General features: G+C 36.8%; 1 protein-coding gene and 1 long non-coding RNA gene across 4 annotated transcripts in view; one reads left to right on the top strand and one right to left on the bottom strand.

Moving 5' to 3' along the window:
- Positions 1-10,699: 10,699 nt before the first annotated feature.
- Positions 10,700-18,013, top strand: part of LOC107995727 (uncharacterized) — a 53,257-nt gene continuing 45,943 nt past the window's right edge. Inside the window, exon 1 of one of the 3 annotated variants that reach the window (XM_062080752.1) lies at positions 10,700-11,252. In XM_062080752.1, coding sequence (XP_061936736.1) covers positions 11,216-11,252 — 37 coding nt within the window. In that variant the 5' untranslated portion in view covers positions 10,700-11,215. The remainder of the gene's footprint in view (positions 11,253-18,013) is intronic. The other 2 variants (XR_009831508.1, XM_062080755.1) reach the window with 2 other exon arrangements.
- Positions 14,269-17,962, bottom strand: LOC114576916 (uncharacterized). Its single transcript, XR_003696456.2, has 3 exons — positions 16,799-17,962; positions 16,382-16,592; positions 14,269-14,398 (listed from the first exon to the last, which is right to left on the bottom strand). It is a non-coding gene; the product is annotated as an uncharacterized LOC114576916 (long non-coding RNA).

Genomic DNA, 18,013 nt, shown 5'->3' with positions numbered 1-18,013 from the left:
AGAATGAGAATTTAATTAACTTTGTTAAATAATTAACTGGCATATCTTTGCAATTCCTTTTAAAATTATCAAAATTAACGTTCAAATAAGAAGAATATACACCAATAATTTTATATCATAATCAACGAAAATTTTGTAACAATCTCCTAACTATTTTAATTCCTCCAGCACGGTTCATCACTGAATACATTTTATTTCATAGTAACGCGAATTTTTCGTCGCTATTGTTATATTATATTATTATTATATTTAAATATTAAATACGAAATTAAATAAAATACATAACAACTTGATTATGACACGTGCGAAACAATAACGTTAATGATAATTTTCTACAATTTCAAATTTATCAAATACTTCTGCAAGGACAAAAAACACCACCTATCAATTTCAAATTCTTCAATCAACAAAAATGATTCTTATTTTCATTTTTAAAGCGGATTATATTTATCCCAAACCCTTTATCCCCGGGAACCGAGTAACGAAAGAGGATCAAAGATATAATTTTTTCAAATTAAATATTCAAATAAATTTTCTTCCCGCGGTATTTAAAATTCCCGTGGAAAGCGTACGTTATTTTAAAAAGACAGAGGATGTCAAGTGTCCCTACGTTTTTACAACTGAACGGAGAGAGGGCGAAAAAAAAAATCTTGAAACGTTCCAAACCTCGTAACGTAACGTATCCCGAGTGACCAATTTTTCCAGGGCACCGTTCTTACGATCGTTTCGCTTCTAACGCGGTTCTGCGTTTCCACCAAAGCAGCACGGATAACAGATAAAAACAGATAATGGAAAAACTAGCAAGCCAGGAGGGGAGAAAAAGCGACGAAACGACGGAAGGAAGATAGAGGGGATAAGGGTGGTAGAAAGGTAGAGTCGTGAAAGTTTTGCATCGGGCACAGACTTCGTTGCAGTCAGAAAAACTCGACGGTTGAAAGGAGCGGAAAGTTTCGCTTAATCAAAGCAACGTTGATTCGAAATTGGAAGGTGTCCGTGTATACGTGCATACACATCTACGCGTAGACCAAGATAAACGCGCGTAGGCTTGTACCCAAAGCGAAAAAAATAATTATTATTATTTTTTTGTCGAGAACGAGACAGAACAGTCGCGATTCGTACAAAAGGAGCTCGAGTCTTGTAATGTTTGTTTAAATTAAAAAAATGCACTGTCTAAGCTAATTAAACCGGACGCCGCTTCCTTTAAAGCATCGCTGTCTAATCCGCTCGAGAAGAGCAACGTGTTTGCAACTTGTTGTTGCGTTGTTAATTAAGCTCGACGCCGTTATTTCATCCCTAACGAGCGAAATTTTTCGCTTGCCAAGGACTTTCGATTGTTTTAACTACGTATGAGTGTATGGCATTTCTTTTACCGGTTAATGGAAGAAATGGACGTATTAATGTATTTATATGAATAGTGTACACGCGTGTTGCGGGATGAAAAACAATTACATTCGCGAGTTTCAACAATTTTTTTCACAAAATAAGCACAAACAAGTTAAGCACACGAATCGATACAGATATTTTTTTTGCGGAGATTGCAAAAATTTTCACATCACTATTCAAAAACGTATATGTACTCTACGATATATAGTAAATATAAATTTGAGATATTCTATCAAAAGAATATTTATTAAAAAGAGAGAGCAATAATAAAAAGGATTTCTGAGGACTAACAGTATCTCAAATGACTTAATTTGATGGCGTGAGAAATCGTTCATGATCCTATTATATTCATTTCTTATTTCTTCTCATTTAGAACTTATCAAATCCCTTTAGAATTAATATTCGTCATTATATTGAAAGTTTATTCAAAACACAATTATAGAAAAGATGAAAACTTTCGAGATAAAAGAGGATATAAACGCAATCGATATACAGTTATGCTAAACGCTTTTCGAAAACTGTCCACCAGCCTCTTAACTGAAATCTCAAAACTTGAAAAGTTCCCTCTTCTAAACTCTTCCGCTGGAGACGGTTTTCTTTTCAACTGCTGGAAATTTCGCCTCGACCGGGCACCTTTAAGTGCTTTTGTCAGCTTCGCGCACGTACACGTGCACACAATCCCCGTTGAATTACACCCGCCCTGTCCGAGGCACGCGCACACGTTTTCAAAATCTCAACTTACAAGTCCATTATACTCGGAAAGTCCCTCACCTCGGGAGAGGAACACAGTCGAGAATTTAACAAATTTTTCTTTTAGGTCCTGTACCATTGCTCTTACCCCTTTATTACTTGGCTCATTTCAAACCGAACGATATCGTCCGTTCACAAGTTCAATCCCGTTCATTCTCTCTTCTGCCTTTCAAACAAACTGAAAGAGATGAAATCCGCGTCTCTAATAAGATTGAAAATTCGCTCGATAAAACATGAATAATTAAATGCACGCGCAACAAGCGATCGAAATAGGTCCGGTTCAATCACCTTTGACTTTCTTACTCGCTCCAACAGGTAAACAAACGATACACGTGGCAATTTCCAACGAAATCTAATTCACGCCCACACTTTCCTAGTTCCGTGTTATCAACGCTTCAGCGCTTTCGTTTCCGCGTCTGAAACGAGTTTTGTTGTTGCTGTTGTTGTTGTTGTTGGTCGGTGGTGTCTTCTTAACGGGGTTCGCAGATGTCATGGAAATCCCTGTTCCTTGCAAAATTTCTGGAGACACGGTCGGACAACATCGCGTAGAAAGCGAACATCCGTGCTTCACCATAAACGTCACAGTTCATTTCGCGTGACAAACGAGATTTGCACACCTTCGGCAAATCTTGGCGCGGCATCGCGTACGAGCTATAATATAATTCGTTGGATAAATTGAAAACGTAAGGGAAGAAGGATACCTCGAACACGGAAAACATTGTACGTGTATACCACCGTCAAGGACCTCTTTGAGCTCTTTTTCGTGAGATAAATTTTGCCGAGGTGCCATATTTATGATGTTGGGTAGTGTTGGGTAGTAAGCAGCTTATTATGGTTGAATCCTTAAATTATTGTGGGGGGAAAGTATAAGTGTCTTGTTTAATGCAAACACGTATTATTATCGATCAACAGGGTATTAATATTCATTACTTTAACGATTGTTTCCTAATCTTGAAATGCGACTTTGAGAATTGAAAGAGTGATGAAACTTTCGAACTATGTTTCTCTCTTTTAATAAAGAAAGTAATTTTTAATCATTTTTATAACAATCAGATATATTATTCGAGAGAGAGAGAGAATAAAAGGGAAAGGATTTAAATTTTGTATCTGTCTTAATTTGATTGTATCTCGAATTGAATTCCAAATAATTAAATTAAATGGGAATAATTTCTATTTCTTGTGAGGGAAGATAACTTTAGATCTAGATTTAACAGTGGTATTTTTCTTAGCATGTTTTCTTCTTCTAGAAATTTATGTTATTATAAGTTATGATATCGAAAATACAACGTACGATTATTAATACAATTATGATCGACGTTGCTTCTCGAGTATTCTGAAACAAAAAACAAAAATGTTAATATTATTTGTCGAATAAAGTATAAACATGGAGGGAAAAGCATAATTTTAAATAGGAATTTCTCTGTTCCAATATACTGAAAATATATACAAGAGAGGAAAAATCAAAAATCTCGTGTTTCGTTCGAAACGTATCGGATCTTTTTTTCTCTCGACTAACAAGTTTTATAATCGTATCGATGAAAGATTTTATGATAATCATTTTGTGATACCATAATATGATCTTTTGAATAAATTGAAAGTATTATTTTTCAATTTCACCAGTAGAACGAATGATACCAAATCGAAATTCGTTAAAGATACTATTAAAAATTTCTATTAAAATATTATGAATAGGGAAATGAAACGCTTTAGTGAATTTTATAATATTTTTTCTAGTCCTATGGACTAGACGACGAGTAATCAAAAGCATTAAAAGTATTCATGGGGAAAATGGTTGGGAAACTTCATATTCGGTTATAAATATTGAAATTCGTTTCATCCAAGGAATAAATTGCGTCCAATGTTTTATGTAGTTTCCAATGTCGGCTTTCCATCGGGGAAAATTCTGCCACTGCGATCATTTTCGAATATTAGAAAATTCACAATAACGAAAAATATAGCCATAAGCGAAGGGAGAAGACTTGTCGTACAACAGTAATAGTCGCGGAGTTCATTTCGTATGAGGAACGAGTTCCAGGGTAGCAGTGCTGGCAAAGATTGCGACCTCGTCACAGTAAAACCCGGCTCAGTTCCCGCAGAATTGTGAGAAACGTTCTGCAATAAAATTATTATGATCAAAAGAACATCGCGTTTTAATGTGAACATCAAAGTCGGTTTCATACAACTTCGCCAACGCCACCTTTTTCGAATATGTCGTGAACATTTTGTTATAACGGTTTTGAATAGTAAAGACTTCTTCACAAGTGCAATAGCAAGTATATGCAAGAATAACTTTATATTTTTCAACAACATCTCGGTTTTACAACATCAAATATAAATAATTAATATAACGAGATAAACTAGATATGCTTAGCGCTTACCAAAGAATCGAAAAAACAATTTTATCCCAATAAATAAAAGCACCGATTTTAACGCATCGTTTCCCTTGATGGATAATTTTTCAGAACGATCGGAATACGAAGTAGAATAAGAATCCCACGGTTCAAGGAACGAGCCGTCACCGTTTTCGTTTTAGAACCAAGTTTCACAGTCGTATATTCACGAACACGTCGCGTGTCCCAACAAAGCAGACGCAGTCTTTCGGAAATATAAAATATAACCGGTGACAAGCATAGGTAGACGTAGTCGCGAGAGAAAGAAAACTCGGCCGGTGCCTACGCGTGGAACCATGTTTTGTCCTTTCCGTATCCTTCGCGGGTCCTACGTAGATGTTGCGGAAAACCCGACACAGTTTCTTCGAACCGTAAAAAAACTTCCCCTGGAATACGAGAAAATCAACGGATGACGGTGCACCGTGGGAAACTCGGCGTTCGTTCTACCCTCGAGGAACTTCGAGGATTCCTCGTGTGCAATCGAGTTTCGTCATCAACGAGAGTAGACGATCTCGCGGAAACTCTGACACGGCGCTTTTCAAAATACGCTAGATTCGTCGAGACATCGCGAAAAAACGGAAGAAAAAAGAGGAGAAAGGGAGGGGGAAAAAAGGAAAGAAAGGGAGAAAACTCAATGTTCCTCGTTTCGAGCAGTTCCTTTTCAATCTCGCGAAGTTAAAATACCGTAGCCAACCGGATATGACAAGAGGTATGAAAGTGGAATGCCAAAATTGAACTCACCGTTTCCCAAGGAAAACTCGAAACACTTTATTTCGCTTTTAAGCCTCCCAGACATTGTTTATTATACGAGCTACGTACGTTGCCTGGTGTTATCGTTCGTGAATACCGAGAACTGTAGTTGATGAATTCGAAGAATAATAGATTATTTACAGAGCTATATTTTTCAAAAAGAAATAAATAGAACGACAACTCAACGTGAAAATAAAAGGTTATTGGTATAGAAATAATCTTCTTCAATTCTAAATTTTTGTGAGAATGTTTAAATGTTATTTTGATATTATTAAAAAGTTGATTTGAAAATAGTTTTAGATATTTAGTTATTCATGAATTTAATATATATTTTATTTGCAGGTTTTTTTGATCATTTATCTATAGATATTGTCTCTTGTTCTCCATTATTGTCTTTTATTCTCCATTCCAAGATAAAAATACTTGTTTGTATCTACTTTTCTATTTTGTCTTTCATTATTTGTGAACGATTGACGGACGACGTACATGGATTGTCAGTCCAGTAAAACGAGGTTTTACTGGAAGGACAAGAAATTCCGTTACATCCTCTCTCGAGTCGCGAAAAATTCGAAAAACAAAGGCATTCTAATAAGAAAAATCAATCCGAACCTCGTTAAAACGGTGACCACGACACAAAGTATAACAGGCTCCATTGACATCCAAAAGGAAGCATATGAAAACGAGATTCTATTCCAAAGCTCCTTCGAATGGTCGTTTTAACAAAACTCTGGCTGGAAAACTCCTGACGCAGCCTCTCAAAAACGCGCCAGTTTCCCGACAAATTGGAAGAACCATGGTGAGAAGCAATTTCAAGTCCATTGTTTTCGTTTCTATACCTGGCTTTGGCCGAAAAATCTGATTATTTAAAGGGAAAAAAAAAAAAGAAAAGAAAAGAAAAAGAAAAAGAAAAGAGGAAAACGAAGATTCGAGTTTGAATTAGGTAGATCGAAATATGTATGGTATCGCGTTCAAAACAACGTCGGAAGTTTTATAGACGAGTATCGTTGCCATAGAGAGAACGACGTCGTCGTGAACTCGCAAATGTTGCGGAAATTTCACCCACCGGTGTCTTATGCCGCGTTCACATTGACCAGAACAATTCTGAAGTTTATGAACAAAGTTGGTTACATCATTAACGTGAATAAGAGCAATATTGTAATATATAAACTGTTGTAAAGTTTGATTTTTGCAAACAGTTCGTTGTTAATTTTCATCGTGTGTATATTGAAACAAATTTTGAAATTAAAAACAAAGAAAAGAATATGTAGTTGTTTAAATATGTTCTTAGAGACATCATACAGAGATAAACACATCAAAAGTATATTTTTTCGAAAATATAATGTTACATACAGTTGAATGATTTTACCAGATGAGACTAGAATACAAATACCAAAATCATGGAACATCGAATAATAATGCAGAGAACTCTGGCATTAAACTTTGCTCGAATCAGAATTATTGATTAATTGAAAAATTTTAACCGACTATACACGTGATCTTTAATGTACAGCGTGTACTTAACACTACAATTACTAAGTGAGCATAATAACTTTAGTAACAATAGAGTTGCTAAACTATCCTCTTTTGAATAACAAATCTAGGACAAAATGTGTTTCCATCTTCCTAAATATTACATCGTCAAAAGTTTTATATTTAAAATCGTTCCACTTCATAGCTAACGTTTACTGAAGTTAGACAACACACGATCCAACACTTGACGATTAGCATAACGCTGGTGTAGATGCATCCGTAGATGGAGGATTTGAATCTACATTCCACAACTATCACAGAAGGTGACAGGGTAGAGAAACTATGCTGATAACGCAATATCATTTATCTAATTTACAAACACGATACGAAACCATAACTCTTCTGACCGCGAAACGTTATCTTTTTGTTCGACAATAAAACAAATCTCGAGGAATTTGTTATTACCATTTGATTAATATTTTCTGTATCCACAAGGAACACATTCTAAAACGCTTTTCGTCGGTGTGTACGCAGCATTATGAATCGTAGAAAACGCAGCGACGAAGGGGGTTGATGGAGACCGCGCGACAACGTCGTGAAAAAGGAAGCGAAAGATAGAAGAAGGGTGAGTAGCCTTCGTGAAAGTTTCGCGTGACACGCCGTTAGGGGTGCTATCGTTTCATTCGTATAGAGGTGCTTTTGTTAGCCATGGGGGAGGGCTGTCGACCAAGGGTTGCGAGGAATCTATCGGTAGGCCAGATTTTAGCCCCGTGTGCACGCGAGTTTCCTGCTCTACAGTTTTCCCCGCAATACCTGGGACTATTTCGTGCCGCCTGATAAACACGTGTAATGGAAGAAATTGACTATCGTTGGGAAAAAGGGAAGATGGAAGGGTGGATAAAAAGAATCGTAGAGAACACAGGAGAAGGTAAAAGTGATTCCGCGAAAATAATTTCCCTTTTCAATCGTAACGCCGCAGGAGAAAGACTCGATTCATTGCTTTCGAGTTAGAAATCCTTTGGTTAGATAGGAGGTGGGATTTCTCGATAGAAGATTCATCGAAGGCACGTAAGCATGGAGAAATGCGTTAACGAGATACGAATTTGGGTATCGGTCGATTTGCGAGTTGTTTGCATGTAGAGGAAAAAATGTGATAAGTGTTTTTATCTTTTTATAGCGGGGGAATTTTAAAATTCGATGGATAACGTTAATGGATAATTTTGTATTATCGAAATTCTATTTTTATTTTATTTTGGGATTAACCGCATGCTTTTGCCACTTATTTGTGTATTTTGAAAATATTAATAATATTGCTTTTTTTTTTTGTGAAAAGTTATTTTTAGCGTGCATATTTACGATCGAAATTGTAAAAATAAAACGTTTAAAACTTTATATAAATTTATATTTTATAATACGAATGTAATTCTATTTGTATTATTTTTATCTGCATGTTTTTCAATGTTAAAATATTTATTATTAATATTAAACGCTTATTATTATTAATATTATAATTTTATGCATAAACATTCATAATACATATGATTATTAATATTATTATTTTATTAATATGAGTAAATTAAAATTGCATTATAATAATATTAAAATTTAATATTAAATCGATGGATAGAAAAATTATTGATTACATCGAATCGTTTGACGAGATTAATTATAATCTCTTAAAGTATTTCTCATTTAATCGCCAAAATCATCAGAAAATCAATAACACTTATCACATTTCTCTTATCCGATTTTTATGGGATTACTTCGTCGATAAAATCGCGTTAAATATTTCAAAAAACCACTTATTGCGCATATTTCTATTTTTCTTGATATAATTTCATCGGTCAAAGTCTTCTCGTAATTTTTCGATAATCTTCACCTCGTCGAAATCTCGTATACACACAATCCGTCGAGTAATTTCTCCGCATTATAGCCAGTTACGCGGCCGCGTTAATTAAAATCTCTCTCTTTCTCTCTTTCTCTCTCTCTCTATGCCGAAAAACTCGTCACTGAAATCCCAAACCGAAAGATATGAACAACACGATGAACGAGTAAAACAACGACCACACATCGGCTTTCCACTTGTTTCGGCTTTATGTGTAGACGATCGAAGTGTCTGCACGAACGTACTTCTCAAAGCGGCTGAAAATATCGTTCGTCGCGCGAGCAACTCGAAAGCCATTGTGTATTATTTAACGACTTCGAGATCTATTGTCGTGGATCGCGAGGTTTCGCCGATTTTCGTGAAACTTTCTAAAAGTCTTGCCTGGACGAGATTAAAAATACAATTCTAAAGTATAATTCTATCCCCTCACCAAATCCATTATGCCGAATTCATCAAATCTCGGGGATGTGTCATCGAAAAATGGTGCAATCTACGGGAAGAAGTTAAGTGTGACGAAGCACACGTGACAGAGTCTTTGGATCCGGTGGCAAATTTTCCGACAGATTATTCTGAAAAATTGCCACGGTAGAAAAGCAAGATCATGGAAATCCATCTCCTATATATTTTCTGGCCACATATTAACAGGAAATTGGATGTTTCGCGTTACCCTGTTTGGACAGCGTTCTAGATTCGCAATTTCTTTTTTTTCCTTTCTATGAACCATGCATTTTTTCCCCAAATGCGTCCCGCTAGATCGCAAGATTTACGAGTGAATCCTTTTACTTCTCGAATATATGTATAAAAAAAGAGTGATATATTTAAAGGATCGAGATACATTGGATCTATTTATATCCGATCGTCCTCGAAGACACTCGATTATACGGCAAGATATATCGATATCAGCCTTCTTCCACGACTTTGTCGAGGCAATTTTTACCAGAGATCGAGATGAAATTGAAATTTACGATGCATCGACGTTCCACTATCAAAAAAAAAAAAAAATGTCTTCGACAGAATTTTATTGGCGCAAAAACTACGGATTTCTCTTTCGTACACGCACATACGATCAGGGAAACCTATCGTGATACGAAAAAAAGAACGAAAAAAAAAAGGAAAAAGAAGAAAAACAATAGTAAAAGAAAGAAAAGTCGTTCCCCCGGTGAGGACAACAACTTCACCTCGAATCGCTTACGAAACCCTTGGAAATAAAGTCGGCAATCCGGCCACGAAGGGTGCATACCGGCAACCAACAGGTGTTACGTAACGAAATTTCATTAAAAAAACAACGAACGGCATCGACCCTCTCGCATCTCGGAATAACCTACTTAAATTCGCCAGACAATCTCGAGCCAACCCCTCTCCACTACCCCCATCTCAACTCCATCAAGTAGAGCGACTTGGAATCAGCCGCGAGCCGCTGGGAAAAGTATCGCGAGGCATTCGTGCGGATGGAATCTCCGTCGAGGAACAACCTCTCCTCTTCTTTTTCTTTCTCGCGTCTGTCGCGCAAGGTAAGGGGCATGGTGTACCCTGTAAAGGAATTGGCTGGTATCGATGGCCCGGCAAGTATTAATCGACGAGAACAATGGATTCGCGCACAAAGAGCGAGAATGCATCCCCCTCTCCTCCCTGTATCGAGAAGAAACGCTACGAGTTTAGCGTTTCTCGTACAAGTAGAAGACACTCTGGCTTGGTCCTGTGCGAGAAATACACGCGGGCCAGACCAGACCCTTCGAAGAGAGAAGGTTTTTGAACTCGAGGCACATCGAGTTAACGCGAAAGAAGAGGAGAAACAGAGGGAGAAAGACAAATAGAGAAAGAGAGAGAGTGAGAAAAACAGGCTGGTATGGGTGGACGTAAGCGAAGGAAGGGGTTAGCCTATCGGCTCGGGTTGCTCGGAATCTATCGGTGGGCCAGATTTCACTGACACACAGTTCTCTCTCTCCCCCACCTCCCCGGCTTACCGGCACACGCAAAACGATATCCTCTCGCCGTGCCACGTGACCCCCTCCTCCCTGCGTCGGTGGTGAAAGACGACGGAAGGCGACAGAAGAGGAGTAGCGGAGAGATCGGTTGCGAGGCGCTTGCGCGCGCACTCGCACTCGCGCCGCTCCTCGACGTCGTTTTGCAAGGAAATTGATTCTGCGCGAAACGGCAGGCTACGAGGGAGCACCGCCAGAAGAGCCGGGCTCCGCAGACCGCGCACACACCGCACAGGGGGTTGCTCGCTCTCCACGCTCGCCTCCACGCTACCGCCGAGTACGAGACTCGCCGCCTCTCTACTACCCTTACCCGTCGGGGGCACCACGTCGGTCCGTTGCGCGACGCTCGCTATTATGTAAGGGGACGTCGTTTGGTTCGCGTCGTCGACACTGGGGTTAGAGGCAGGCCGGACAACGGTAAAGGACACGCACTGGACACGCGAAGGGGAGAGAAGCACGCGCTGGAAGGGCGACATGCGAAGAGACGCGTCGCGCCGGCCGCGTTACGACCACACACATCCGTGCCACCACGATTATCGTAGGGAGCGACGATCGCAGAAATAAGACGCAATTCGAGGATAGAGGATCGCGGAGGAGAGGCATCGATGGAACTGAAAATTCTGTTGTTCGTTCATGTTGTGGGTGAGTGATCGGTTTATTGTTATCCTTTGGCCCTCGTGGTGTAACGTGTTTCGTCTCGGATCGTTATTGTACTTTTTTCTTTTTTTCTTTTGGTAAATTGATACGGTCTTTCACGGTCACGTTTTGTAAGGGAGGGGAGATCTCCTGTTCGTGCTAGTCTCCCCTTAGAGGAGGTGACTTTCGTCATTCCATCCGCTTGACCCCTCTCGCCATCCTTGCGGACCGTTGCCCCGATGTCTCGAGTCTTGGACTATGGATTAGGCTGCTCCTCCAAGTAGAAGTAGGGGGGAAACGATAGTAATATTTGATGTGTGTTTATTCGTGAAAGTTTATTCATGGTCTAGACAAGTTTGTGTTTTTCTTCGTGCGAGGGATCTTGGATCCCCGGTTAAATTCAACCAATTCTCTTGCATCCCGGCGTGTATCGTCACGTCGATGCCCCTTCGTTTTGTGCCGGTGGTTTTCTCTTTGATAGCGCGAGATTGAAGCGAGCCGGAGGGTGGAAGGAACACCGGGGCTCCCGGATGAGATCAGAGGCATGAATTTTAAGTATGATTTCATGCACCGGAGCAACGGGGTTGTTTGCTTGAAAAGCGTGCGGTCGGCTCTTTGAAGGGATTGAAACGCGATTTAATTTCACCATGCCGCCAGTCAACTTTCTTTCGAGTAGTTTACGATAGTTTGTGTATTTTCTATTTTCCAGTCTTTTGTTGCCCGAGAAAATAACGTTTAAGAAGAATAGATGGGGAACTTGTAAAGAATTTTTTATACAGTGATGCATGAGAAATAAATGTGTGGTTACTAGTCAACTAGTCAAAGAAAGTGTATAAAAATTTCGGTGAAATCGCCGAGATCGGATTTCTAACGGATCGAATCGGTTCAATTAAAAATGAACGCTTGAAATCAAGCTGTTCGTACGTGGACACGAGAGGAAAAATAGTGGGAGAGAAAGAAAAAGAGTAACTCTCGTCGAAATATATTGACGCTTCCGTGAAATTTTGTAATTTCGCCTCGCTTCACGTGTCGCGACCGTGTGTATCGACCGACTCTTTGTTTAGGGAGTGGAAAAAGCATAAAAAAAAAGAAAAAAAAAAAAAAAAAGAAAAAAAGGAAAAAAGGGAAACAAGCGAGAAGAACGAAAAAGTGAATATATACACATGTATGCATATACCATATAAAAAAATACGCAGGGGAAGAGAGCGTAACAAAAAAAGAGTGCAAGGTTGAAAAAGAGTGAAAAAAAGGAAAAACTGCGGAGAAAACTCGGATGTCGAGATCGTTTTCGACGATACAACCGAGAGGGGTGAAGGGGAATGCGGTACTCTCGTCACCACGCGGTTAAAATATTTGTCCTCGCAACTATTTATTCGGCGAACGCGAATTGAGCAGTTCAATTGGCGAACGCGTTTACCAACGAATATCCCATCGACAAACAACGATATCGACTGTCAGGGGAAAAAAAATTACTTCGTAGAGATCCATGCTAAATCGAGATGCAAAAAAAAAAGAAAGAAAAAAAGAAAGAAAGAAAAGAAAAAGAAATTCAAGAAAAGAAAAAGGAGACGAAAAACGAAGATAAAGAAAAAAGAAATAGGGTTGAAATGGTGTATGAAGAAACGTAGACAAAGATGTAGATAAAGATATAGACGAAGACATGGACAAAGTACGAGATACGAGAGAGAATGGGAATCGAAAGGATTCTTATCCATCGGAGCATTGAACTCGCGAAAGGGGGTGGCTTGCGACGTCGAGACGCTGGTCGGCAGGGTCACTGCTCCGATAAAATGATCGAGCAGAGCAGTTTCTCTAATAGAAATTTAGCAAATTTGATGAATAATTGTGTCAATGGATAATTACGTTAAACCTGCTTGAATGGTTTCAGGATGTTCTCACTCTCTCTCTCTCCCTCGTATTTCATTCGGTACAACAAATCGCAATCTTTCCTCCGATTAGTTTGGCCTGATTCTCGACTAGCCACCTTCTGCCCCGTTCATCGTCGGCTTATTTCATTCCCATTTTATCGAGTTCTCCATCTTTTTCTTCCTACCTTCTTTCCTCGACCTCTTTCTCCTTCGTTTCAACCCCCTTCGCAGAAAGCTGAACGCGGAAAAACCGTATCGATGCCGCGGCTAATCGAATGTATCTGCCAGTTTTACGAGTTCACGCGGCGCGCGTATAGAAACGGGTAAGCTCACGAGAGAGTAACACGAACGATTCCAAGTCTCGTGTGGCTCTCAACCGCGAGAACATCCCTTTTCGTCGATCGCCGACGTGAAATACGATCGCGCGGCGTCGAAACGTCGATTCCATTGTAGCGATTCCATCGACATCGAGCTCTCTTCTCCTTCCTCTTTTTTCCGTTTAGTCTTTTTATTCTTTACCCACGCGGCGCCGCTAGATTGTTTTCCTTGCCCCTTCCAACCTTCCATCGTCCCATCCTATCACCTCCGCGCGCGCGCGTGTCTTTTCTTCCACGATTTCTTTCTACTTTTTCCTATTTGCCCCCTCTTTTTTTTTTTTTAATCATATCTCGGTAAGCCTCTCCCAATACACACGTGCACTTGCGTCAAGGCATGAAAGATGCAAGTCGGTCTGTTGGAACGTGTCACAACTTCGTTGCCCAGAGCTTTCTTTTATTTCTCCCCTGTTCTTTCTTTTTTTCTCTCTCCCCCCTTTTTCTCTCCCTCCCCTCACGATCTTATTCTCTCAGTACTGAACTCGGCTCCCTTTCCCTGTTACAGCTTTTTTCCTCTTACAACACAGTTTCTCCCTCTCTTTCTTACTATTTTTCCATTTCTTTCGCAACTATATCTATCGGTTTCTTTTCTTTCCTTTGGTGGTGGTCGGTTTCTTTTCCATCCTTTTTCCCAACCTCCACTAGAGGTTAACGAGTCACGACGATTGTCATCTTTCACGCGGCATCGCTTCCACGTTGGCCGACGTCGCGCTGCCAACAGAGTGAATAGCTCGCCACTCGTGGAACGCGAATCTGTGTTCCCTTTCCATCGTGGGGGAGCAATTCTTCCGGCGAGCAAGCGACCCGATTTATTCACATCCATCCGGTCGCCGCTTCTTATTCCGCTCTTACGCAATCGGCGATTCTTGGCGTGCGAGTGAGCTCTCTCTTACCCTATTTGTTTCGTTCACTGGAATGAGAAGAAAGAATTTTTTGATTCGATTGATTTGTTGAAATGGAAAGGATAGAAACGTGATTAATTATAGTGAAATCTTGATCGATTGATTTAATTGAAAGGTAAATAGGATAGATTAAGCCCATAATTGAGAAAGGAATATATGAAGAAAGGATTAACTTATTATTCGTGCTTTTTTTTTAATTCAATTTATCGATAAATCAAAAATGGAAAGTGAATTTTTAACAGAAATATAAAAATAATGAGATACGTATAGGGATCTAAAGCAGAAAAATTAGGAAATCAAATAACGAATTAAATGTTCTCAGTTTCTTAATAAAAAACATTTATACATATTTGTTTTTGGCATACAATTGTTTTTGGCATCAAATATATCTAACAAATTATTGCAAATGATATTATATTATACTATTATTATAAGATATATAATATACTATTATATATAGAAAAAATAATACTAACAAAAATGTGATTTCAAATGAAACAAATTCAATATGTCTTGAAAACAAATAAAATAGCAAAATTATTATAATAAAAATTTTTAATTTAAGTTTTTCATATCAATGGCAAATTGATTTTCTAATGTGACTTTTTCAAACGGTTATATTAATGTTAGCAAATTTTAGAACAAAAGCATTTAAATTCAATATTAAAGATTAATTCATCACATTCAATTTATTTTTCTATAATAAAATAATAATTGATTGAATACTATTCAAATCGTATTCAGTTGGCTTCAAGCTTTAAACTTGATGTAAATATTATTTAACAATACATTTAGTCAATAAATAATTTTATCATTATAATTATATTATTATTTAATATATAATATAGATATGAAGTCAATATTTTATATAATATAAAATAAGAAATAAGAAAATAAAAATAAAAAAATATTTTAATAAAATTGACAAACAAACGATAAAATAATTTGAAAAAATTGTTTAAATTCTCTATGGATTTTTAATCTTCTAACGAATAATTATTTAAAAATTAAATAAACAATTTAAATTTTTTATTTAAATAATATTCAAGCTTCCGAAATACTGATGATCAGATCACAAAATATACTTGTAGAAAAGAATACTTTCAGAATTGCATTTTCGGTTTGCGTCTCTCGGATGAGAGGACTGCCACAAGATAATCAAGTGAATGAGGAATGAAGGAACTTTGGGGATAGAAGAGGAAATAAGAGAAATCTTAAAAGGACAGATGGATAGATGAGAGAAATAATAAAGCAAAGGAAAAGCAAAAAACAAAGATTTGAAGGAGAGAAATTGCACTTAATAGGACCATTGACCTCTTAGCAAGAAATCATAAAACTCGTGTAACGAGTTTCAATTCAATATTGGAAAATCGTAATTTTAATAAAATTTAGCTTGTATTTTAACTTTACTAGATATCTTTAATATCTTAATATAACATAGCTAACAGAGTGTTGTAAAATAAGTAACTTAATAATTGTAAACTTAGTAGTGACCACTATTTTCAGAAAGGTTTCAGAAATTTTTTGTAAGTTGATTTGTATACAAATAAATATAAAGAAATAGAAGAGAAAGTTAGAAAATATAACTTGCTATTAGTAAAATGAACATTTCAAAAAATATTATATTTATATATTATTTTTTTTCTTATAAACGTAACTTTATTTTATAAACTCAATTTTAAATAATATTTAAAATAATCTTTCCTTCTGTTTTATTTAATTGTTGCTTCTCATATTGTTATATTGTAAATAACAAGATATATATTTAAATGATTATTTTAAAATAAAAAAAAAAGAGATGAAAAGTTATTTAAATATTCATATAAAAAATTATAAATTTTAATCAATTTTATATTATATATAATATGTATATATTCTTATAACAATAGAAATTAAACAGAGATTATATATTTTAATAAACAAAGTTTTTTCTTTTACACATTTCGTATCTTTCTTTTTTGTCACAAGAAAAATGAAGGAACTTTGGTTACCTGATATATTACAGTTCACGGTAACAAAACTGCCAAGATTTACCGTGATTGTAGTACTTAGTCTTGTCGTCGTTAAGACGCTGGGTTGTCGTAAATGCAACTCTCGCGACACCATCCACGCGATCTTGCTAATTTGCATTGGTGTTTATCATCCGGACTGGGTGAGAATTGCCAAGGGTACGTTCTCTCTCATGAAGGCACTACGAAAGATCTGTGTTTCAAGCCGAAAATCAGCGAGACATTCTCGTTGAACATTTAGTATCGCACCCGACAGAAGTAATTACAAGTATAATAGTTTCCGCAATGTGGCGACGTCGTAATAGGGATCAAGCAATCGAACATGTAAACTTCGATTGCTTGAATGAGCCAATTTACTGGAATCTGAGAAGATAAGGATTTCATGAAATTATACGTTACCTCTGGTTGAATTCATGTTGAAGATTGCAGAATGTCACCTGAATAGAATTCTAACTGCACTGCATCAATTGATGTTATTTGGTGCTTCAATTTTAATATAATTATGCAAAAGCCACTATACACTTCTCATAAGTTTATCACTGAGATTTCGAAATTTTATTTTTTACTTTTTATTTTCTATCAATTTTCTTATTGAAAGACTCGAACGCGTAAACTGATGCTAATCGACAAATTTAAAATTACATAGGGACTTCAACGCCCTCTATTTAAAAATATAGACTACTCAGCAGAGTTCTAATGTCACTATGAGAATTGGTGCTGCTATCTAGTTACTCGATTTAGCACTTCAGTATATTTAAAAAAAAAAAAAAAAAAAAAATAGGAAATAGAGAAAGATAAACTTCTCGTTTTTTAATTTGCATATATTTCTCGTCTATAAATTCTTCCATTTTGGTCAAGATTATCGAATAAATATAACGCCTGACTGATTTTATGATTTTGTAGTAACTATTATATTTTAATCTGTTATTGAAAAACGAAAACTGCTGTGTAAAACTTCTATTAGTGCAACGATTAATAAAGATATTCGATAATTTTATTTTATATATTTTTTTATTATAAAAATTGCTATAAATTTTTTTACGTAAGAATGAAAATTTCAAACATTTATCTGCTATCTTTCGTTAATTTATTTATACAAATATTCGAACATAATACGATTTCATGAAATTATATGTTATTTATGCTTGAATTTGTGTTAAAGATTGCAGAATGCAATCTGAACAAAATTCTAACTATGCTGCATCAATTGATATTGTTTGTTTCAATTTTAATATAATAATGCAAAAGACACTATACACAAATTCTTTTTCTCACAAGTTCATCACTGAGATTTCGAATTCTTATTTTTTACAATTTCTATTAATTTTCTTGTCGAAACACTCGAACGCGTAAACTGACACTAATCGACAAATTTAAAACTTCATAGGGATTTCAATGCCCTCTACTAAAAATATAGAATACTCAGCAAAGTTCTGATGTCACTATGAGAATTGGTGCTGCTACCTAGTTACTCGATTTAACAATTCGATATATTTTAAAAAATAATGAGTGATATATTTCTCGTCTTTCAATTTGTATTTATTTCTCGTTTTTGAATTCTTTCGCGTTTTCTGTCAAGATTTTTCGTCTGGCTGATTTCACGATTGTGATTTC

Source organism: Apis cerana, linkage group LG10 (genome assembly GCF_029169275.1).
Source record: "Apis cerana isolate GH-2021 linkage group LG10, AcerK_1.0, whole genome shotgun sequence".
Classification (NCBI taxonomy): Eukaryota; Metazoa; Arthropoda; class Insecta; order Hymenoptera; family Apidae; genus Apis; species Apis cerana.
This window is presented reverse-complemented; position numbering and strand designations above follow the sequence as displayed.